This window comes from Trachurus japonicus, chromosome 9 (assembly GCF_045865225.1).
Source record: "Trachurus japonicus isolate A0001 chromosome 9, Traja_1.0".
Classification (NCBI taxonomy): domain Eukaryota; kingdom Metazoa; phylum Chordata; class Actinopteri; order Carangiformes; family Carangidae; genus Trachurus; species Trachurus japonicus.
The window spans coordinates 29932465-29955758 of NC_140915.1; the positions used below are offsets into that span (position 1 = coordinate 29932465).

A 23294-nucleotide genomic window follows, 5' to 3' on the forward strand; every position below is an offset into this window, starting at 1 on the left:
TATTCTTGGGATTATGATATTAACAGAACAATCTGTAGTGTTGTTTCTGTTCTCAATTTATTCAAACTCAAAACATTTCGCAGTAAAGTTAAAAAATTGTGTGGAAAGGCAGCATCAAGCTAATCTTTACTGCAGGATGTTCAGTGTATGTCTTGTTTTAAAGAAACTCGAGTGTCACAAACAAGACGGACTGAAAACGTATCAGTTAGTGATAAAGGTTACCTTGTTCCGGTTGGCTGCAGCACTGGGGCAGGGGAGCAGCAGAGAAAGAGCTGAACTCTGTAACTCCTTACACACCTGCCATAGGAAGTGTCTGAAGGAGCCACCTGGAGAGACAGATCCATCACAGCTACAGTTACGTTTGAAAAAGAAAAACATTTTGACAAGTGAAGCACTGGGAGGCAGTACAGATCAAGATGTGAAGGAGAACATCTAACTTGTGCCATGAACTTCTTCTCCAGTAAAGCGAATGTTGAAGGCGTAGGTCGGGTCTCCTCCACTTGCCAGTTTCACACAGAGTTGGGACGAAGGTACACACGATAGCTGGCGAGCTGCCTGGCAGAAATAGGTGTTCTCTGAAGATCTGATCTCACCTGAAAGACAGATACATGTCAGAGTGTTTACAAAGAACCAGTACATGTGATATGAAACTGGAAAAAAAACCCAAACATAAACATGTGACCAAGTAAAGGGGATATCTACCTCCTACGATCTCTAGAGGGTCCAGTGTAATCTCAGGGGCAGCGTGGTCAGCTGTTCGCTGTACTGTGGCGTTGAGTACTCGGTTCATTACTGTGACCTTGGTGTCATAGAAGATTAGACCTGGAACAAACGAGGAGAGAAGAAAAGATGAGATCTGATCACATTCACACTGTTTTAGACCACTTGAGATTTCTGTATTTTAACAAAGTGAGTTTCTTAAATAGGTCAATACACTGATACAGTCACAGCTCACAAACATGGCCCACATTGTCAGGCCTTGTACCATTAACCTTCTAGATCTGTGCTGAGACCCTACTCACCTTTGGCCTCACACAACAGCGCTGCAATGCTGTTCTGATAGGTTTGTGTCTGTCTTAGCTCCACGAGTGGCAGAAAGAAACTCTCCAGTGTGTTGTTGAGGGACTGCAGCAGAGCGAAACGCAAACGCAGACTCTCCACAGGCACATCTGAAAACACACAAAATGTTATATATGTAGCCAAAAACAACAACAGAAGTGTGAACTATGCAGCCAAATTAAATGGAGCCCCTCTGTCAGAACCTGTGTATTACATTACGGATGACAATATGTACAATGGAGTTGCAACATCATGCCACTAGGAGAGGCTCTGTTGACTTGCATCTCTTGTGAGTGAGTGTACAGTCATGCTTTTACTCCACAGGCAGGTGTCTTACTGAGCAGACAGGCCACTCTGGGATCAGCGATGTCACTGGGGTCCAGGTAGACCTCGTGGGGGTGTAGTCTGGCCGGTGTGATAGCCAAGTGACGGCACAGCCTGTTGATGTACTGGACCAATGCCACATCCATTTCCAAGCTCCACTTCCTACAAGCCTTCTGAGCGTGACGAGTGTCTATACAGGTGCACCTAGGAGAGAGGACAGCTGCTTTTAAAAACCCTAACCCACATAGTATATACAGCTTTTACACACACTACATAACACATATATACAATATATAGATTATAGAACACAATTACAGGAATGATATGATGCAGATTTGTTGATAATTTGGGTGAAAACATAAGTAATAAATACAATTTCAAAATACTGAATTAGCTTTGTCATCACTTCTAATTAATCAAATAAAAGCTTTAGTATGTATTAGATTAATAAGCTATTGTATGTTTTTCCTTCTCAAACATAACATCTCTGTATATGTCATGGGGCACTGCATTTTAACTGTCTACTGTTTACATTTATTTTTTCAGGGATACGTACATTTTCTCCAAACAAAACAACAACATTTTGTGTTTCACATATGTGTGGCAGTTTCAGCAGACCGAGTGCTGGTTACTGGTGGTCTGGCTCTGCCGTTCTCACCTTTCAAAGTGGAGGTCATAACCACAAGCCAAAATTGCCCTCCAGACGCTGCGGATGTCCTGCTTGGCACGGTCAACGGCAAATTTATGGAAGCCTTCCAGTGTCAAATACTTCTCCTCTGGGACTAAAGAAAACAAAGTGGTATGTGAAGCAGCTCACAGCTCTGGCTTTCCAAACTCAACCTTTGCTTGAAACATTCTGTAAACACTATGTTAATCCCACTGTGTACAACCATCCATCAACTAAGGTATTCAGTGATGAGTGTTTCATACCAACCTTCAGTCTTTTTTGCAGGAGACTTTTCCACATCTTTCTCATCGGGTCTTGATTTCTCTGGAGATTTTGGCTTCAGTACTGTCTTCTTCTCACTCAGTGCAGTCCTGGCAGAAGCAAGAGAACAGAAACGTTTTATTTCTTACTATGTCAATATGTAGATCTAAATAAACTCATGCTTTTGTTTGAAAGTGTTGTGTGGGGAAATGTCTCACCTGACACTGTTAAGCACAGACTTTTCCTTGGTGGGGGGTTTGGTGATGGGCCTCTTGGTGCTCACAACCTTCCCTTGGTGCTGCTCTTTTCCTGCCTTGCTGTATTTGTTCTTATTGGGTTTAGGAGTACCATACTTCCTTAGAATCTGAATACAAAACACATTATTGTGACAAACCTGAAGGTACATACAATATAAAGTTTATTAGTTGATCCCATTACTGTACATCACTTGCTGCGTACCTGGGTCAGTTGATCTTCAAGCACTTTCTTGGGTGGACGAACGTTAGTGAAGAAAGTATGCAGGAGGTTGCCAGGCGTCTGAGAGTTGATCTGCTCTTTGCTGAGGTAAATGTCAGATACTTTGACTGGCTTGGCTGGCGTGAGGCTGAGCATCTGCTCCGAGTGCACACAGCTCTTAAAAATATCTGTCAGGACATCTCGTGCTCCAGGCACAAGCTTGTCACCTTAAAACATGGAGAAGCATCACGTAAGATTTTTATATTGGCAGAATTAATATCACTGTGAAAAAGCAAAAAATAAATAAATAAATAAAATCCATTCAAACACCAACCTCTGACTGATTTGTCCAGGAAGTAGTCTTCAAGGGCGGAGCTTCCCTGTGTGTCAAACAGGCTTTGGTTAACACTGGAGGCTGTGAGGATCTCCTCATTTGTCAGTTCCATGAGCTCCTCTTCGCCTTCCAAACTAGACAAACCAATCAGGTCACTGCTGTTGAAAAGACTGGCACGGATTTTTTCAACTTTGGCCCGAGAACGAACCTATAAATTAAGAAGACAATAATTAGCATATTTTAATGGAACAAAACAAAATCAAACATCTTAGATCTACAAAAGTGCTCTGCATTAACCCTAACCTCAATGACAGCATAGCCTTTGATGGGCCGAGCCATGACTGCATTGCTCTCCAGTGAGGTGACTGTGTGCACAGAGCCCCCGTCTGACACCGACGGCGTGTCTGCACTGTCAAGAGGCTCCCCCAAGCTGCCCAGACTCCCCAGGCTTCCAGTACTACACAGGGAGGTGTCCAGACTCTCCTGACTAGAGACAGTCTGAGGGTCTTGGGGGCCCTGTTGTGGGTATGTAACGGCTGCACCCGCGGCAGCAGGCGTCAGAGGTTGAACGGCTGACAGCTCCTGATCGACGGAAAGTTCACTGGCAGTGCGGGAGACTCCCTGAGAGGAGCTGCAGATGGAGGTCTGGCTGGTGGAGGCTGAGGCGCTCACGCTCAGAGCTGGAGTCACGCTGCTGGAGCTGTCGGGACTCTCCGGACCTCCGTTGTTAGGGAAAGGGCGCTCAGGGTCGGGGCCTGCTTTGCCGTCCTGAGGGCTACAAACCCCAGCTCCTGCTTTTGGCTTCTTGGGGTCCTCTTCCTGCAGAGGGATGAACACTTCATCTTTGAAGAGCCCACCGTGTGCGTTGCAAGCCCTGCGGATGGCGTTTCGAACCACGGCCTCCTCCAGGTGCGTGGGGATACCTGAGAGCACCAGCAGGCGACTGTGGGCGGTGGGGCCCACCAGCGCCTGGCAGGCATCCGTCACTGCATCACTGGTCACACTTAAACCCTGTGGGTCCTTGTTGGCAAGATGTCGCAGGATCATCAGGAGAGTGAGGCAGCGGTGGAACCACAGCATGTCCTCCGGTTTACTGCCCGCCATGTTCAGCAGAGCGCTGTCACTCTCCGACAACCGCGCACCTCCGCTTCCACGTTTCCCAGACACCGCTGCCGCCACCGCGGCCGCCGCTCTCTCGCGCTTCATCTTCACCTTCTTGCGTTTGGAGAGCAGACTGGGGCTCTGCGGCGTCTGACCAGGGGACGACGACGATGACGACGAGGAGTCGCTCAGGTTGGGGGCGCTGGTGGAAGACAGCGCTCCCACCGAAGAACCGCCAACGTTGAGTGGAAGCGTCACCTCGGCCACAGCCAGACACACCTCCATCAGAGCGTGGAAGTAGGTGGAGAAGCGGCTCTGCTCCGCCCCCAGAGCCAACGGGATGCCTCCAGACGAAGATCCCCCTGCTCCAGCGCCTCCGGCAGCCCATCCCTGAGTCTCCCGGTCATACAGCTTCCTGAGCTCAGTCTGCAGGGCCATGAGCACGGCGAGGCAGGGGTTAAGCAGCAGAGCGATGGAGCTGGAGAGGCCAGCTGGGCTCTTGCGCTGCTCCAAGTGGTGAATCTTCCGCAGTACTTCAGCTAACAGGTGAAAGATGAGTTCTTTGATGGAGGGAGCCAGATCAGTGGTCCAAAGCAAACCACCTGAAACAATAAGCACAATAGGGTTTGGGGAAAGTTTATTTATGTTTATTTAGCTCACAAGCTTTCACAGTGCTTCTATGACTTATGGAGCTATCAGGGAAAAGTAATGTGTGTTTAAGCAGCTCACAATATTTTAAAACAGAAAAGCCATTTTTGCCCTTGAAAGAATGTGGATCTTTCTTAGGGGTGTGATGTAGAAAAAAAAAAAAAAAAGTGAAAATGACTGGATGTTCAAAGTGTGACATTTTCACTGGTATGTTTTTTTTAAATATTCTATTTAAATGGTTTATTAAAAAAAAAGAGTAAGAAATAGAAAATTCCAGAAGGGCAATATGGACAAAATCACATGAACTTTCTGCAACCATCTTTATCTATGTCCTTGAATGACTAAGGCTGTAATTAATGTATGTGATGGAAATTTGCCTTTCAAAATAAAAAGATGATAAAAAAAATAAAATAAAAAAATCACACTAACAGGTTAATAAATTAGACTTGTAGAATGTGGTGAAAAAGGAGTTCAACCTACCTAGTAGTTCGACCACCTGCAGCAGCACAGACGAGGGCACCGTGTCCAGCTCATCCTCTGACCGCTCACTGTTCTCTCCCAGCTTCCACGTCAACAGCTGCTCTGCAAACGCCATGGCCAGAGGAAACTCCAGTGGCAGGGAGTGCAGCACCAGCACAGCACCAGGAGGGGGCGACACCCCTGTAATCAAGAAATGGGATGTTTAATTATTTTTTATCCCTTAACAGGTTATTTTTAGACTAAAAGTTGCAGCAGCCTTTTGGGATACTCACCCAGTTTGATGTGGACCTTATCAGTGGGTATGATCACAGAGGGGTATTGGTTGGTAGTGGGAGGGGGAGTAAGGCCTGTGTTGGTAGGTGAAGCATCCAGGGGATAGCAGACGGCCTCCATCAGATTTAGTTGGCCATTTCTACGCACTTTGTGACCCAGACCATACACCATGACTCGAGCCCAGGGAGCCTTGTACAGGCTTGAGCTAAAGGGGTAGAAAGAGAAATTTTTAAAATTCAACAAGAAAATGGATGATAAGAGATGTAAATTCATTGAGAATTGCTTTGGTATAAGAGAGCCAAGCAACTCACTCTTTGCGGCAGCCGAGCTGGTTCTCCTTGCAGGATACAATCACAAATGCAGCACCCGGAAAGCTGACGTCCATGCTGACCTTTGACTCTGACACAGGAAACTCCTCGGATGTGAACTGCTCTGGCGCATTCTGTAGAAATGAATAGAATCAGCACAAGTTTAGCAGCTGTACAAAGTCGCACCCACAGATTCATTCATTCAAGTTAAGCAGTGATCGACAGAGCTGACCTGTAGGAAGCAGCAGATCTGCTTTGTGAGCTCCAATAAGCTTTCCTCTCCTTGATGCAAGGCACGGGTGATGGCTACTGTCAACCACTCCCGGATGGGCTGAGCATTGCCCTGATAGAAGAGGTCTGTGGGAGAGCAGCTTTGACCCTGAAGGTTATTAAGCACCGACTGGGCCAGCAGGATAGAGCTTGAACTAATAGTGCCATCTGTAGGAAGAACAGCGGAGCATTTAGCACAGAAACACAACAAAACACTTACATCACATTGAGAAACTAAGATATTCACAATTGATACTCACCAGGGAGGGGTGGAGCCAGCAGCTGATTGGACAGAAGCTGCAGGTGTTCCAAGGTGATGTCACGGATAGCAGGTATGTGGAAGAGACGGGTGAAGGTGTGGGGGCTTTTGGGGGCGAAGATGTTGAGCAAGGCCATGCGGCAGTAGAGCCGGGCCAGGGCGCTCTCGCAGCGAAGCAGCTCCCTGAGGCAAAGCAGTGACACAGATGAGACTGCGAGTACAAGAAGAGAGAAGCGCAGAGAAATTACGCATCATCCTCATCAACTCACCTATGAATCTGAATGTTGCTGCTGTCCAGTGAGACCAAGCCGTTTGCTGCGGTGCGTCGAGATCCAGCAGGTGGGCGCTCCAGCATCTCAATAGGATACCAGTACCTCACCAGCACCCCCTCACTGCGCAGGTAGGTCTCCACCTGTACAAGTTCATTCACCTGAGCAAACACACATATACACAAAAAGGTTAGTTTATTGATAAAGCAAAGGTACTGAAGTATTGTACTTAGGAGTGTTGAACTTACAGAGTCCACATCCAGCACCACCCCGTGCAAACCGAAGGTCTTCAGCATTCCCCGGATTGCAAACTTGGGCAGTGCCGTTCCCCCTGTGGTGCTATTGGTGTTGTTGCTGTCGGGACAGCGGATGACCACAGTCAGGCCTGTGTTGAAAAAGCAGATTATAAACAAGGTCAGTGAAAAAGCAGATCCTGAGGTTCGATCACCGCAACGTGTGTATTTGTGTGAATTTGTATTGAGTGGTACCTTTGCGAACTTTGTCAATGGTGAACTTGTTGGCCTCATCCTTGATATCTTCAATGGTAGGGAGGTAGAGGTCACGAGGGATACCGCCATTCTCTTCATAGAGGAACTCCACTGTCTGTCTTGCAATGTCCACCATACCTGTTCCCATTCAAACGCAGAGGTTAACACAGTTCCAGCTCTCTACGTCCATGAATGGATATAGTTTAGTAAACCATTCATTCAATAAACAAGGTTAATAACTTTTGTCAGTTAATTTCTTGTCATGTTTATCTATGAGCATTGCTTTACCTTGCTCTGAGTTTATTGAAGGATAATTCATCTCTGATTACATTCATGACAGCATCTACTTGTATGCTGCGATAGTGAACCTTTAGCATCAGTCAATAAATAGAAGCATTTAAACAACTGAGTTAATCTTTATTTTCCATTTATTTGCTGTTCCATTTTTTCCGCTCAAGCAATGCTGTGACTAATATTTTCTGACTGTGATCCACTTTTATTCTGTTTGTGAAAGATACACGATTAGATTCAGACAGGATCATTCAGGATATGTTGGGCAGTTTATCTCTTCCTCCTCTTAATTAAATGATGTTGGCAGAATAAACGTTTTCTGTTACCGTAGTTTGCTGTGCTTTATTCGACTTTTGGTCTGTATTTTCATTATATTCATTCATTTCTTACCAAGTTGCAGAGCTCCTTTGATTTGGTCCAATCCAGATTTCCTCTCTGCTTCGTTTCGGAAACGCCTACGAATGGTTGGAAACACTTTGGTCTCCCAGGCCTTGACCAGCAGGGCATAGTGGTCCTCCTAATGTCAAAAACAAATTGAATTGTATAAAACATAAAATATACACATCACATCAACATTTTCTGGACACAGCGCGGATAAGCCTCTAACTTACCCTTGGAACATCGTCATCATCCTCATCATCACTCTCATCATCCGCAATAGGTGGAGGATGCGAGTCAGGCCCGGAGGTGACTAGGTTCTCGTAGCTCAGCTCCACTTTGTAATGGCACGACAGGTCACTGTTGTACTCTGCTCCACAGGGAAAGACAAACAGAAACAGGTGATTAACACGTGATACAAAACAGAAGATGATACCCCAAAGAAATCTAGAAAAATAACATTAAAGCATGCACAATTTTGGTTAAATCTGAGATGAAAGTCATCGACATACGTTGCTGAGCAACGGCAACAGCTGCAATCCGGCAAGGGGGTCCATGGGAGCCACTGTCTGATGTAACACTTGCACCTGCATCATTATCACTGTCTGACGCCATAGCAAAGGGCAGTGCTTCAAAATTTGCACTTATTTCCTCTGCAAGGTCCACACACAAGTCAGCTGCGTTTCTGTGTGCTTGGCCCTCAGCGTACGCGAAAGGCCGGCTACCAAAGTTGGCACGGATCTTTGAGTTCTATAGAAAAACACAAACAGAAGATCATCCACATTCACTTTGTGGGAAACCTAAAAAAATATATGTTACATGTATCTGATGAACTGAATTTTGCTCAAGCATAACAACTGTGTAAATATGAATGTCAATGTCATTTTAGCCTTCAGAAACCCACCTTCTTCTGAATGTGTACCAGGGGCCACATTCCACCAGCCACATCCTCAAGGATGGGGCTGAGCCGCTGGCCGCAGTAGGTGAAGTAGACCCTGCCTTTGGGGGCCTGACCAGGGGGTGGAGGGGTGCCCTCGGAGCGCTCCCAGCCTATTCCAGCCACATCACCTGTGTTCATGGAAATGTAGATCACATCTCAGCTATGATGTTTAACAGGTAATGACATATTTAAAACATGTGAAGACTGGATTTGCTTGAATTGAGGAAGCAAGATACTTTTCAAAAAGTTTTTGTTTTTTTTGAAAAAGCAGCCAGTTAAATATAGGTCAAATCCATAACACACATTGTTGTTTGGATTTCTATATCAAAATAAAAGAGATGAAGATTATATAAAGAGAAGAAGATATTTTGTCTCCTGTCTCACCAGGAAGTAGAGCCACATCCAGCCTGACACTTTTCCACTGCAGCAGACTGGAGCCATTGTAATGCACTGCCCTACCATTACTGACACACAGAGGGACAGTGGACAGACGCACAGAGACGCAATGACACAAAAGAGAAAGATAGCGGTCAGCACTCGAGTCAGAAACAGAGCAGTGAGAAAGGAGATGGAGTCTCTCAGATTTATGCTGCTGAACATACTTATGAAACAGACATGTGCCGACTGGATTGGTCCACGCTCCATCTCTCTTCTCCGCCTCAGTGGCAAAACCAAAGGACACAATTGGGCCACTGTCCTCCTCAGAGTCTCCATAGGAGACAATTTCTATCTCCCAGTAGAAAGAAGGTGCCTGCAGGGGGGGAAAAGAAGGTAAATAGGAGACTGCAGGCGGGCAAAAGTATCAGCAAATTATTTTATTGCTTTAATACGTGTTCAAACAAACTGAGAAAGCAAACATTAATGCAGGTGTGCGGTGCATTCCATTGTGATCTTCCCACCTGAATTGGTACAGGAGAGGTGGCGTAGATGAAAGTGCCTCTAGGCAGACCTCCCCCAGCGCTTGGATCAGCCAAGAAGGTGACAGACGTCAGACGGGACGAGAACATGCAGGCACGGACGGGAGGGAACACTCTGGATGGACACCAAGTGATCTCCTTGGGCTGGTGCAGCAAGCACATCAAAGAAAGATCAAACAAATCAGAATCACAGTACATCAAAATGTCTTTGAAGGTTTCTGAGAGCATTATGAGTTCAGGCTTGCAACAATGTAAGATTTGCATACTATAATTATCTTGGCTTCAGTTGTCTATTATTTCTACAGACTTTCGTAGTTTTCCATCAACACTTTATTCCGAGACCGTAATTAAAGTCTTTGACAAGGGAAGATCTCAGTTATTGCTTTTTCTGTTCCATGATAACGTGTGTTTTCCGCTACATGAACATGTTTGTCCCATTAAGGGGGGGACTTTTAATTTGGTAACTCTCACCTGGCGCCTGTCTGTCTGCAGAGGTGGAGGTGGTGGACGAGCACAGTCCCGGTACAGCATTCTCACTCTTTCACACTGGGCCTCCACCATGCCGAGGCGCTCTCCTGCACGGGATGACAGAAAACTGTCACAAACAGCTGACAACAGCATGTGATGTCACAGATCAAATGTATTATAGTGTATTTGAGAGGTTTGAGTGTGCAAATGATTTGCTTGGGTAGAAGCTCACCAGGGCTGCACTCCTGGGCAACCAGGTTTAGAACCTCAACAGCAGCCGGACACTGTTGAATAAACTCTTCACAGAAAGAGCTATCCTCCAGGAGCTGTGCCATCACCAAGCAGGCCCTAAAAAAACAGCAGCAAAAACCTTGTGATCTGAATGCAAGTATGGTTTTGCTGTGTGTTGCAGCATTTTTAGACAATGTTAGATCATCAGATTTCACAGTCGTCCATCACTTTCATGTCAAGATGCACAGATGATTCGCAGACGAGTTTACTTGATGAATGAATCTCTACTGACCTGGTTCTGATTTCAGCTAACAAGCGCACTGCAGCCATTACCGGGCTGGAGCCATCTCCTGTAGCTGGCAGAGAAGTGTGAATGGAGAGACTGCCCTCCTGTGGCAAAAGCATGGACTGCACCGCTTGTACCACCTTTTCTGTGATTGAGAGCTTATACAGTGGGAGAGCCTGTTGGACGTGGGTTGAAGGTTGAAAGGGAGACACGAGTGAGATTCAGCTATTTTCTATTTAAAGAAAGAGGTTGTGTTGTGTTTGACGCTGGAATTCTTACTTCAGATCTGGGAGTGCAGAGGCGTGATATCGGTACAGTCAGGATGTCTGAGGCTTTGCAAGCTCTCCTGTACTCACACGAAGGAAACTTGACTGTAGCGATGCCCTCCTGCTCATTTATGGACATAACTATGCCCACGCTGCCTAGCACCCCTTTACCTACCACCTGCAGAGCGAAGGAATCACAGCAGTTAACATTTCATTGCTTTCAAATGAAAAAAAAAAAGATATCATGTTGATGTTTTTTTACTGGTGGAAATTCTAGCAAACAAGTTAATACGCATTTTCTCCTTTAACTAACCTGGACCTCAGAGCCGATTTTAATAGTTTCTTTGAAGCCTCCGAGGGCACAGAGTGCAGCAACAGCCTGTCTGCCAATGGCCTGCAGCTTAGCCAGTTTCCTGCCACTGCTGCTGCCATTTTCCAGAATACTCTCAGCATACTTCCCCAGCTGAGGGATAAACATCAGTGCCCTGGAGAGCACCTACCACAAAACCCAGAGGAAAAAGCATTAAGGGGTTATGAGGAGCAGAATCATGAAGGGTCAAATAGATGTGGAAATTATTTTTTATGAGTTCTAATGATCAGTGACCCTATTACAGTATCAGTTACAAGCACCAAGTACTGGTATAATGAAAGCTATAAAAGCAGAAAACATGACAGTCTTTACCTTTTCAGCAGTGCTTGTCCAGATCTGAGCGGTGTTGGACTCAGGAGCAGTGAGCAGACTGTGCAGCAGAGCGATAACTTCAGCAGCCATACTGTTGGCGACATGGCCACTGATGAAAGGCCTGACAGGGTCCGACCTATTCAAGGCAGGTTTGAGAAGAGACATAAAAAACACAATTAGGATTGATGTTGATCACATGCATGTGTTGATCAAATTCCATATTCATATGGTCATATTCCATCTATAAATTGAAATGGGGATGTGAGCTACTTTGAATACTGAGATGTTAACTTGCGTATATCTAAAGTCTGGTACACACATGAAGATAATCTGGATGTTTTTGGTCCGATTTTCCCCCTTCCGACCAAAGAAAGAAATTGCCCGATTATCTGATGGCTCATCAGATCCTTCGAGATTATCCTCTGGTGTGAGGTGTATTAAGAGTCAATTTCCCCCAACAATCTGATCAGAAAATGGTCGGGGCCGACGATCGTAAATGTTAAACCTGTTGTTGTTTATGATCGTTGGCCCCGGCCGTTTCGATCAAAAGTCGGCTTGTGTGTGGGGGAAGCCGACGATCCCAAGTCAATGACTCAGCGGATTGTGATGTGAAATTGAATGTAGCCAATAAAGAAGTGAGCTGACTCAGTAATACAAAGCATAACAAACCAGTTTGGCTACCACCTCCATGGCTACCATCAACAAAGCGAAATTCAAAGTGCATTTCTGGCGTGGGGGACGAGGCTCTAGTGTGTCATAAGACAAATCTTTATTTGTGTGGTTTGCTGTATTTGGAATATCGGAGCACACCCCACACAATACAATCAAAACTGTTCAATCAAAGATTTTTTATCCTCATGTGTGGGATCTCTCACAGATAAAAAAAAATCTTTTGAGATTTAGAAAATCTTCATGTGTGTACCAGGCTTAATGTGTATCTGATGACTTGGATCAGACAGTACCTGGCCAGGTCAGCATTTCTGTCCCTGCAAACAGCAGTCTGAGCAGTCTTCTTCTTGTCGCCAGTGGTGATGCCTCCAGCGGCCTCCTGGGCCAGAGCCTCCACAGGTGGACCAATGCTCACTATCAGACCGGACTGCGCCCATTTGTTGGCTTTCCTCAGGGCGGCAGCTGCTTCCTCTGTGATCACCTCGCAGCTTCCACTCTGGGGAGGGATTCATATAGGAGGTGAGAAAAGGCGACAGTAACACCACTTTTTATGTAAACACAAACTGTTTAACTCCTGTTAAACTGTTACCTTAGTCATGTCTCTGTCCATCTTTACCACCTTTTCCATGTTGGCTCCTGTGCCAAGCCGAAAGGGACGTCCCTCTGAGCTGCTGTATTTAGAAGAGGACAGAGGAACACATGTCAGAGAAGCCAAAGAAGCCGAGTTCACCAATATGAAACACGAACAACGACATTAAGGGAGGTTATACCTGAGAAGTGGCTGTAGGACCTCATGAGAAGACTGGTCCTCTCTCTTGTGGATGAAGATTGACAGCTTGCCATCAACAGCCTCTCCCTCCTCCCCGACATCCTCAGACTTCAGAGCTCCTTTAGAACTGGCTCGGGACAGACAAGTGTCTGGCTCAGAGGAACTGGGGGAGAGCAGGGTCTGACATCCTGGTGAAGAGGGAAATTCAAAATTAGCTGGTGAGTATTTTTTTTCCTTTGGCAACCACCCCTCTTCACGCAAATTCATTTAGTACTCCTTGGAAAAAAAAAGAAACCAACCTGGTACTACATAGTCTGCCAGCTTGGCTAGCAGCAAGGCTGCGATACGTGAGGCAGGGTCGCTTGCATCTTGCTGCTCAGCATCTAGCGTGTTAATAGAGTAGCTCCAGGAGGGCAGGGCCACATTCCCACAGTCCTCCACACTCATGAGAGGTAGGGCGGCTCGGCAAAGCTGGAGGATGATAAGTACCAGCTTTGGAGAGGGTCTCTGATCAAGCAGCAGAGATAAGAGCTTAGAAACACAGGCTGGCTGGCTAAGTATAGCTTTCCCTATGTGGCTCCTGAAATACAAAACAAAGAAACACACACTGTATTAATATACAAATCATCACACATAAATATACATACATATAAATAAATACATAATACACATGACAGGACATAAAAGCTTACCTGGAAAGGTCATTGAGCAGACTGAGCACATCCTGTAAGGCATCATTGCCAGCTGCCTGATTCCCACAGCACTCTGTGGCTCTGGCCAGGTGATTGGTCAGCAGGCTGGACACCTGCCGTGCCAGACCAGAGTGTACTGCATCTGTAGACCCACCTTAGACGAGAAAAAACACTGATTAATGACCCATCATTGCAACATATGACTAATTATTTCAGCTGCCAGCATGGAAAAAGCCTTAACATCTTTAGAGTGCCCTAATTACTCAAAAATATTTCCAGATCGACACTAGATGCTGTACACACGCAAGCAGTTGCTCCAAACGTCATACCTTCCACCTTCTCCCACTCAATGCATCGGTTGGCCAGCACCTGGAAGGCGGCCCAAGCCATGGTGGCCACTTTCTGCTTTTTGGTCTGCTTCTCATTTGAGCTGCTTTCCCTCTGACCACTCAAACTACACAGGCTGTCCATGAGCTGAACCAACCCACTCCGAACTAGGCACTGCTCCTCGCTCCTGTTACACAGACAAACAAATGCAGGTCAGCAATGTCAGGGTGTAGTAGCACAGGAATAACAAAAGGGGCTATAATTCAAGATTGATTCTCTTGCCTGGTGTAGGGGATTGTGCAAAGCAAGCCAATACTGTTGGCACAGGCAATGGGGTAGCGAGCACATAGTGACACTACGGACGTCATGGTCTCCCCAAACGCCTCCTGCACCTGCTCCACCATCCCACCACAGGTCAGCTCCTCAATCCTGCACAGATGGCACACAAACACAGATGTGAACAGGAACCACACACAATCAAACATTGTTTACTGCACCATTTATTTCAATATGGTGGCTACAATTCAAACCCTTTTATGTTTTTGTCGTGGTTACTGTTAATAGTGATTTAGCTTCTCCTCTTACCTTGGGCCACCTTGCAGTACCATAGTAACAGGCCCCACCAGGTGGGTGACCCCCCCAACTCGAACAGCAGCAGTGAGCAACTCCCTCATATGAACGAGAGCCTGCTTCCGCGTGCTGCCGCGCCTCCAACGCGTCTGCGCAGCAGACAGGAAACTGCTGCTGGACACCTATAGAAATAACAGATAGAAAATATGTCAATGTCAAATATGTCAACATTCTCAATTAATTCTCATGCAGCCACTGCAACAAACGACTCTGTGTGGCTCTGAGTCATGAGTAAGACACTAACAGCTTGATCGGGTGTAGTTCCAATAAAGGCAAAGAGTTGTCCCAGCAGCACACTGTATGTTGGCTTGTCACGGTTGTCCTCTATAGCCAGAGACTGCAGCAGGGTAAATGAGCTACTGCGATGACTGGTAGGGTGGTGTCTCCTCCTAAAGATTAAAAAAAAAGAAAGAAAACAAGTCAAGGAGTAAATTCAATCTCTGTTACATTTCAATGATTCTCAGCTGTTAAACTGATCATATCAAAACAGACCTTTGAGGAGCATGTGTAAACTCCAGGTCTTGGTTAGCAATCATCTCCAGGTCGGAGGGTGCAGACATGCTGCGCAGGAAGACCGGCTGCTTCACCAAGGGAATCACAGTCTTGGCATCCGACACCGACTTGGAAGCTGAAAAATTAGATGAATAAGGTGGAACTCAAACTCATCTCCTGTCACCAATGCCCTCGGTTAACTAACACTTAACAAGCAGGATTAAATTTAATAACTGACAAATTGATTTTCAGAAATTAGGCAACGATACAACACATTCTAGTAATTCATTAAAGTCAGACTCCCGTGTGAGTTATATAACTGTACCCACAATTTTAATAAGAACACTAGCTCAAGGACATTTAAATAGTGCGGGTGTCTGACAACTCAGAGCTTGAACATCTGTTTGCAGGAACAAGTCTCTGATCGAAACGAGGTTCCACTTTGCATCTAATTAGCAATATATGAAGACATAAAAAGATGATGTGTACCTGGACCTGGTGTGCCAGCAGGTGTGGTGGTTAGGCTTCTGCAGTGTGGTGCGATGGTAACATGGAGCAGCAGCTCAGTGCGGTTCATCAAACTTTTAACAAGTGCCTTCGTTTTGACGAGCGGGGTGCTGCTTCTGATGTGTGTGGAGTTTACCTCCTGAAAGAACTTCTCCCTGTTGGTGCAGACACATAGCGTTAGAGTACTGACTTACATAAATATACCTCAGCGAACTGACTTAAATGAATTACTTGCCTCAATGCAAGAACAACGTTTTCCAAGTCACTAAAGTCAAGCGGGACCTCCTTCAGGGAGCAGAGTAGTTCCAGCTCTTTAATTTTGTTCTGGTACAAACAAAACAAAACATTAATTACAGCAAACTATCGTGGTTATGGGATTATCTTTTAAGCAAAATAGTATTAGTAATAGTAATAGTACTATTTGAAGAATGAAAGGTACCTCAAAGAAGTGGTAGTCATGAAAGAAAGGAGTGTTGTTCTCCAGCTTTCCCTGCTGGGCCTCCTCTACCTCATTCTGCCACTTCTGTTCCAATTCTGCTACACTCTGAATGGAGCACAGGGGACAATTAGACACAGATTAACCGTCTCTTGGCTCTGTTCAGGTTGGTAACCTGATTTATTTTACTTTTTGGGTTAGCTTTCGCTGATAATCTATTCTCCTGCTTTTGATACTGCTTTCAAAATGCCTAATTTTTCAGTTTATACAAAGTATTATGTAAATATTTCAAATGTGTTGTCACAGAATTAGCATTGTGGTAATTAGAAATATATCAACATAATGTAAATAATAAATATATGTAGCAGATATAATATCCACCTATTAATCATATTTCCTCTAGCCAATATCAAATACTACTGATAGTGTGTATAATGTATCTTTACCAGCAAAAATGATTGAAGGCACAATGTTTGTCTGTTGTGTAATTTTACCTGCAGCTGACGCTGCATAGCATTGATCTTCTTGAAGGTTTCAGCCATGATCTTACAGACCAGGTCATACTCCTCTGCGTGATCCTCGCGGTACTGATAGTTCACAAGTGACTGAAGGGCATCCACCAGGCTCAGATGTTTTATGACACAAGACACTATAACCTCCTCCATCACATCTGGTCTGATCACCTCCCTTACAGAAAAAAAATAGTAAGAATTCAAGTTAAATTTGACAGGAAACAGTAAAGGTGTTTTTTTTAAGGTATTATGTATCATATGTGGACAGTTTTTTAAAGGTATTAAACCTACATACATCACCCACTCACAAACTCTGTGCTTTAGAGAGAAATAGAGAAGTATCAAAATGGCCTCTCCTCTATTCATCAGGATACCTGATTTTGCTTAATGTTTGTGTTTGCCACTTGGGGGCAGTGACTATTGTAATTTCTCCATATGATTACAGTATGGAGCTGACACAGGTATAGCCTATACTGCGACAGCATGAACTTCTTACTTGATACTGGGACGGAATTGTGGTCGAGCCCTTCCAGACACCTCTCGTAACCTTCCCATGATGCCTGGGGGGAGGCGGATACGAGGCAAATCAAAGTAGGTCCCTGGCATGAGGCCCGGGGGTGGGATGAGCACGTCTGAGGGGTAGATGAACTCCCGGTCCTCATCAATAGTGAGTGGCAGAGGAGAAGGGCTGGGCGTGAGTGCAGGAGAAATCGCACCATTTGCTTCCACCTGCCACTGGCACCTAGAGAGAAAACACAGTCCGTCTGTCATCTTGGCTGCCAGGAGCTTGCATTGTACTATAGCTATCACATGGGTAAACAGTGACCATTATGGGCTATTTGTGCCGTTCTAACTGTGTCACCTTTGCAGCAGCTTTGAGCAGAGCAAGTCGTGGCAGGCTTCTTCCTCCCTTGTCACCTCTGGCCCGTTATACAGGATGCGGAGCATTGAGCAGGCCAGCACTGACAGACCCAGGGCGAGGTCTGCTAGGAAGGGGAGGCCCCCAGAGACATCCTCAGATGACTCCTGCAACCAAAAGCAAACAGCATTGTCAGGAGAAGTTGATGTTTGTCTTCATGTTCCACACTGCCAGTACGATTAATGCTTAGTACAGATGTTTGTCATGTTCCAGTGTCCCCATGTATTACCTGAGCTCTGACAGTGCAGGAGAACCCCCACATGGCTTTATCAGGGGTGTTGTGTTCACGTCCGCTCCTCATTTCAAAGGAAAAGGTCACAGTGTCTCCTTCAACCTAAAGCAGAGAGCAGAAAACAATGTGGCTCCCCAGGACAGTATCTGTGTTCAGTGTGTATGTTCATGCAAAACAGCTTCTTGTACCTTGACAAGGTCTTTAGGCCATCCTGTCCCCAAGACACTTCGACTGCCATATCCCAGAGTGTTCCCTCCATACTCTGTCACTTTACGGCTGTTGGTGTTGGGACCGGCATAGATGACCAACTGAAATATCAAAAAACAAATTAAGAGAGAAAATCCCCCCCCAAAAAATGGCACAAAACACATGTAAGAGCTGCAAAGAGTGAGGTGAAGCATGAAGTGCCTACAGCCAGTGTGTTGTGAGGGTCATTACCTTGTCATAGTCGTACTGCGAAGAGCAACGAGAATCAAAGCGGAGGTATAGGCAGCGTGCTCCTGGGATGTGTACCGTCTCCTTGAACTTATAATTGTCTCTCACGGGGTGCACCGTCTCTACTGTTTTCCCAGCAGCCCATGGGGCTGGGATCTTCAGTCCGGTCAGGAAACCCGGCTCCTCGCGTTCATCCAGAATTCTAATAACGGGGGTAAAAACACATTTCAGCTGGCACTCAGGGTATCATCTGCTTTTCTGTAAACATGGTGAGATAACATTGCGCTCATTCAAATTCTAAATCATGCACAAAAAAGTGATCCAAGATGTGATCGGATGAATTTATTTGAATTTTGATTTTGAACAATTTCTAAAATTCTTATGGTGTAATACGTACTTGTCATCAGTTGCACATGCCTTCGACCCCTGCCCTAAAGCGCCACCCACAGGGGGAGGTTCTTCAGTGAAAAGTGGAGACTGAGTCTTCAGTAACAGGGCAGTCTGGAAAAACACAGAGTGGAAAAAATACTTTATGGAAAAGAAGAGAACAGAAAATAACCTTTTATTTAAAGACACCGAGGTCTTTTTGACCAGCAAGATTACAAACCTGGCTGGTGTAGAGGACCAGCTGCACCAACTGGGGCATGAGGGCATCAGCGAGGATGAGGGTCTGCAGGTTGGGGTGCATCAGAGTGGTGAGCAATACTGGCAGCAGGTGTCCAAGCATGGTGGCCTTGGTTACCTGTTCTAGGCCTTTCAACCTGGGGATATAAGGAAGAGAGTGGGGAGAAATGTTCATGAATACTAAGCGGAAAAACATGACAATAAATGGAAAACTCTCGGTTGAGAGTTTAATAGCCTGCGTCCATAAATGACTTCTCAGGCAGTCTTTTAAAAGGAGGCTGCTGTATTACTCAGATTTAACTAAATGTTGTTTCACGGTGATATACTGCATTAGAGCTAACTATGAGAACATCATGTCTGGGTTTTATTTTTGTCAGTTACATTATGTTATTATATGAAAAAGTCTGGTCGTTAAATATAATAAATGGGTTGCTGGTAGACAATCAGATTATCAGTCAATCACTGCTCACCAAAAATCTGACAAAAAACAGCTGACGTGAAGAGCTCACCTTGTTTCTCTGTCGGGGATGTCGCTGTTTATCAGGGCTGTGGTCACCTGCTGCAGGGTTTCCAGTACTTCATCACATCCCACCAGGATCTTGGTTGCCAAGGATAAGATACTGCTTTGCAGCTCCTGAGGACAGCACACACAATAGGCCCACACTTACGTAACTCTGCTTTCAAGATTATTGGTGACCACATCATCTTTGTCAGGCAACACAGGAAGTGTACACACTATAATTATTTTATTTCAACACCTACAGATAAGAACAGACTCAGCGTATTAGCACAATCTGTGTTGTTTAAAGATAAGATAATTTGTTTTTATCCTTTTATCAGAAAGACAACACATCCTTAGTTGATATAGCACAGCTAATTGATATCATTTACACTGCAATAGGCACAACTTACTAAACATTGTCATAAACACATATTCCCCATTGCTCCATTTCACATATTGACCTCTTATTGACAGACAGATACACCAACACTCCTCATGCTTCACATGCACAGAGGAAGGGGTATTTAAAGGGGATGTTTACCTGTACCTTCATTGTTTCCCCCTGTAGGGAGCTGTCACTGTCGTCGTTATCATCTGGACGGATTAGAATAGTGTTACTGAGGAGGTGGTTCTGAACGGCCATGAGGTAGCGCAGACAAGGTGAGACCACCTGCAGAGAGAGAGAGAGAGAGAGAAAGAGACCATCTCAAGTTGGCACAAATGCAGTCTTGCTTAAAAAAAAAAAAACATGTAATCTTTATCAACACAAATGGTTTTGGAATGTGTTGCCCAGCAGATATTCATACTGGCACAGTGGAGAGCAGCTTCTGGAAGTCGTCTCGGGCGACAGTCTGACATTTGGTAATGAGGAGGCAGGATTCCCGGACTACAGTCTTGAGGATACAGTGCAGCAGCTCGTCGCTCAATCTGTAGAAGAGAAAGATTTCAATCACTCTAAACAAGTAGAAACCTACAGAGTAAATTTGACTTAATAAGGTTTGTAAACACAGAACTTACCTGTAGTGGTCGTCCTCTTCACTCCCAAATCTATTCTTTTGCAGCTGGTCTGCCAAGTTAGTGAGAATGACGTCCCGAAGCTGAGACAGGCCGCTGTTTCTTTCCCCTGGGTGTCACACATAAACACATGCCATGTGAGATATAGCCGCAATAAAACGGTGGAAGTGCCTGTTGTATTTAAATGAGCATGTTCAATACTCACCTTCAGTGAGAACAAGTTTCAGCAGTTTGCTGAGTTCAGCCTCTCCCTGATACAAAGTATTCAGGCCTGAGCTGAAAGGGTAGAGAGAAGAAGAGAGTACTTTTAAATCATTATGATCACTGATTACACAAAATAACGTTGTTACTCCTGTTTTATAAGTATAGCACAAAATACTGTACACTGTTTTGTTTTTTTTGGACTTACCTGATGGCCAGACACACCTCCCTTTGAATCTCTGTTCCTATCTGGTCCACTGGAGCCATGAGAAGCTGCCACAGGAGTAACCCAGAACGGCGCACACTCTCCCTATTCTGCTCCGACTGAGGATTGAAAAATCTAAACACCACCTAAAGGAGACAGACAGAAAAAATATATAAAAATTATTTATGAATTAACTAAGAAACAAAGTGTTAGGGTTATGGTAACTGAGACACCGAGCAGCAGCTGATACAAACCTGGAACACCACCAAGATGCAGCGGATGATGCACGTATCTCCATTGACCATGGCCTTCTCCATGATGTCACAGATGCTGCTGAAGTGACGCGCCTCAATGGGATGTTGTTTACCCAGCAGGGCGCCTAGCGGCAGGCTGTTGCTGCTGGCTGCCAGCAGGTTGAGCTGGTGGATACACATAGCACCTACATGATGAAGCAGCTGGTTGATCACCTCGCCAGTGGCCACAGTTTCCTCTGTGAAGGGACAGGTTTTGCAGATGATGAAAATTTCTGATGTAACCTCATATAAAAGATCAACTTGTGGTTTGCAGTGCAGCGCGGTGTCTACCTTTGGGTTCTTTGATGACATGGCTGACACCGAGCCGATGGCACACATGATGAAAGGCTTGGTTCCCAGGGTTGCACCACTGATCTATGTAATCACTGGAGCAGGTCCAGATCAAGTTGTTCAGTGCATCGTAACACGCTCCTGTGAAGTCAAGAGTTGGCATAATCAAACGTCTTATGTGACAATCTTCTGCCAGTTCAGAATATACCAGAGGAATGTAATGAAAGTGGGACCCACCTAGCCCGGCCACCTGGGCTCCCCTGCCTAGAGAACTGCCTGGAGCATCAATGAGGTCTGCTCGGCTGCTGAACTGACCATCAGCCAGGTTGAAGACCAGGCTGGAGGCTAAAACTGAAGAACATGACACTACAGATGAGTAGTCCTATCTTTTTTTTTTTTTCACCAAAAATGTCATTGGCTCCACTGATATCAGAGGATATGTGATGCTGCCCTTTTATCTATTCATTTTCATTTTCTCCCGATGTGTTTGTATGTTTTTGTAATCTGTTTTTTTCTTCTCTCTTTTTCTTTTTTCTTTGGGAAATATGGGGAGAATAGGGATGTGGGCACACAAAAAAACTGTACAGTCCATCTGTCATTGATACTGTATTAGGATGGATGTGTTTTGTTGTCTTTTTTGCTGAATCATTGTGAAATAAAAATACATACTGTATAAAGCAAAAATGTCATTAGCCATTAAAATGACTAAAATACTAAATGCTATTCCACTTTATTTAAAAGTAATCTGTGTTCAAGTGTAATGCATTATAGCAGTAGGTACTATTCATCCTAATTTGTCCCTAACCTATTGAGAACATTTATGAGGAGCTAAAAATGAGGTGAAATGCTTGCTTTATTTTGAGACTTTTCCAAAGAATATAACTGTCAAACATTATGATAAAAAAGTCAACACAGTGTGGATTTGGTGGCGTCTGTGTGTGCTCTTACTTTTGAGAGAGGACAGGCTGCTGGTGCCTCCAAATAAGGAGCGTGTGGCAGAGCTCCCAGATACACCAGGGGGTGAGACCAGCATCACTAGGTAGGTTCCACACACATACATTGGGGTCTTTCTCAGCGTCTTTAGAGGGAGTCCACAGCTAGTGTTGACAGCTTTGAGAGGGTGTAAGAAAAACAGCGTTACCAGTGTGATATAGACGTTCACATATATGATGCACTCAATTTGTGAGTTAAAGCATTTGCTGATAAATTACCTGACTGTTCCTCTTTGACTGTGTTGGTAATTGCAGAGCCCGTGAGAGCGGCCAATGTGGCAGAATGGGAGGCCCGGAAGCGTGACATTCGACTCAAGAGAAGTTCATTCAAGCACTTGGAAGATTCGCCTTCCTTGCGAGTAAGAATAACTCTCTCCTGCAAGATGTCTGCGACGCACAGCCCTGTCTGTGTCTGCACCGTGGACAGGATAGAGAAAACATCAGAGACGGAAAGCAGACGTACAGTGTAAACAGACTAAATGCCGTTGAATCTACTGTGCATGAAGGGGACGTTTTACTCACAGACAAGTGAAAGACATCCATGAAGACGGAGTGGCCTTTCTGCGTCTTCTCGTTGAGACTGGCGGGCGACCAGACCCAGTACAGGTAGGTTCCATCTGAGCAGAGGTGCAGCGTGGTCATGCTGCTGCCCACAGGGAAGTGATGGGCTGGCATGGGCACAATCTGGCACACCTGAAAATGACATAGTGAACATTAACTCTGGCTCTGGCCATGCACAGCTGGTTGGATGTTACTGTCCACAATAAGACTGATCAAAGTTTTTATCTAGCCCCCCGTCTCTGTGTGAATTCATTTACTGCCCAAGCGCGAGCCTTGTTTGTACGACAAGGTCACTTTTATTGCGCTATTATGTGACAATAAAACCTGCACTGAAA

The 23294-nt window shown here is 45.2% G+C and overlaps 1 protein-coding gene across 3 annotated transcripts in view; it reads right to left on the bottom strand.

Annotated features, from left to right (window-relative positions):
- hectd4 (HECT domain containing E3 ubiquitin protein ligase 4) overlaps positions 1–23294 on the bottom strand; it is a 36020-nt gene that overhangs the window by 4056 nt on the left and 8670 nt on the right. The window contains exons 7-71 of one of the 3 annotated variants that reach the window (XM_085787277.1): positions 22921–23091; positions 22618–22810; positions 22355–22516; positions 21644–21757; positions 21407–21547; positions 21077–21312; positions 20826–20968; positions 20622–20692; positions 20420–20525; positions 20209–20329; positions 19950–20072; positions 19410–19534; positions 18884–19037; positions 18674–18777; positions 18280–18478; positions 18030–18149; positions 17839–17943; positions 17553–17716; positions 17187–17432; positions 16673–16865; positions 16182–16286; positions 15974–16066; positions 15725–15893; positions 15236–15371; positions 14988–15132; positions 14699–14865; positions 14396–14542; positions 14116–14300; positions 13787–13940; positions 13394–13674; positions 13096–13282; positions 12915–12996; positions 12619–12821; positions 11657–11792; positions 11288–11470; positions 10988–11152; positions 10715–10884; positions 10424–10539; positions 10195–10298; positions 9706–9867; positions 9409–9557; positions 9191–9270; positions 8771–8934; positions 8379–8616; positions 8100–8236; positions 7879–8005; positions 7198–7335; positions 6958–7094; positions 6710–6870; positions 6442–6623; positions 6144–6349; positions 5915–6045; positions 5603–5808; positions 5331–5510; positions 3405–4804; positions 3102–3309; positions 2771–2994; positions 2530–2675; positions 2318–2421; positions 2042–2165; positions 1397–1587; positions 1023–1169; positions 703–822; positions 438–593; positions 223–326 (exon numbers count right to left, since the gene is read on the bottom strand). In XM_085787277.1, coding sequence (XP_085643403.1) covers positions 223–326; positions 438–593; positions 703–822; positions 1023–1169; positions 1397–1587; positions 2042–2165; positions 2318–2421; positions 2530–2675; positions 2771–2994; positions 3102–3309; positions 3405–4804; positions 5331–5510; positions 5603–5808; positions 5915–6045; positions 6144–6349; positions 6442–6623; positions 6710–6870; positions 6958–7094; positions 7198–7335; positions 7879–8005; positions 8100–8236; positions 8379–8616; positions 8771–8934; positions 9191–9270; positions 9409–9557; positions 9706–9867; positions 10195–10298; positions 10424–10539; positions 10715–10884; positions 10988–11152; positions 11288–11470; positions 11657–11792; positions 12619–12821; positions 12915–12996; positions 13096–13282; positions 13394–13674; positions 13787–13940; positions 14116–14300; positions 14396–14542; positions 14699–14865; positions 14988–15132; positions 15236–15371; positions 15725–15893; positions 15974–16066; positions 16182–16286; positions 16673–16865; positions 17187–17432; positions 17553–17716; positions 17839–17943; positions 18030–18149; positions 18280–18478; positions 18674–18777; positions 18884–19037; positions 19410–19534; positions 19950–20072; positions 20209–20329; positions 20420–20525; positions 20622–20692; positions 20826–20968; positions 21077–21312; positions 21407–21547; positions 21644–21757; positions 22355–22516; positions 22618–22810; positions 22921–23091 — 11241 coding nt within the window. Of the gene's footprint in view, positions 1–222; positions 327–437; positions 594–702; positions 823–1022; positions 1170–1396; positions 1588–2041; positions 2166–2317; positions 2422–2529; positions 2676–2770; positions 2995–3101; positions 3310–3404; positions 4805–5330; positions 5511–5602; positions 5809–5914; positions 6046–6143; positions 6350–6441; positions 6624–6709; positions 6871–6957; positions 7095–7197; positions 7336–7878; positions 8006–8099; positions 8237–8378; positions 8617–8770; positions 8935–9190; positions 9271–9408; positions 9558–9705; positions 9868–10194; positions 10299–10423; positions 10540–10714; positions 10885–10987; positions 11153–11287; positions 11471–11656; positions 11793–12618; positions 12822–12914; positions 12997–13095; positions 13283–13393; positions 13675–13786; positions 13941–14115; positions 14301–14395; positions 14543–14698; positions 14866–14987; positions 15133–15235; positions 15372–15724; positions 15898–15973; positions 16067–16181; positions 16287–16672; positions 16866–17186; positions 17433–17552; positions 17717–17838; positions 17944–18029; positions 18150–18279; positions 18479–18673; positions 18778–18883; positions 19038–19409; positions 19535–19943; positions 20073–20208; positions 20330–20419; positions 20526–20621; positions 20693–20825; positions 20969–21076; positions 21313–21406; positions 21548–21643; positions 21758–22354; positions 22517–22617; positions 22811–22920; positions 23092–23294 lie in introns of all 3 variants that reach the window. The other 2 variants (XM_085787276.1, XM_085787275.1) reach the window with 2 other exon arrangements.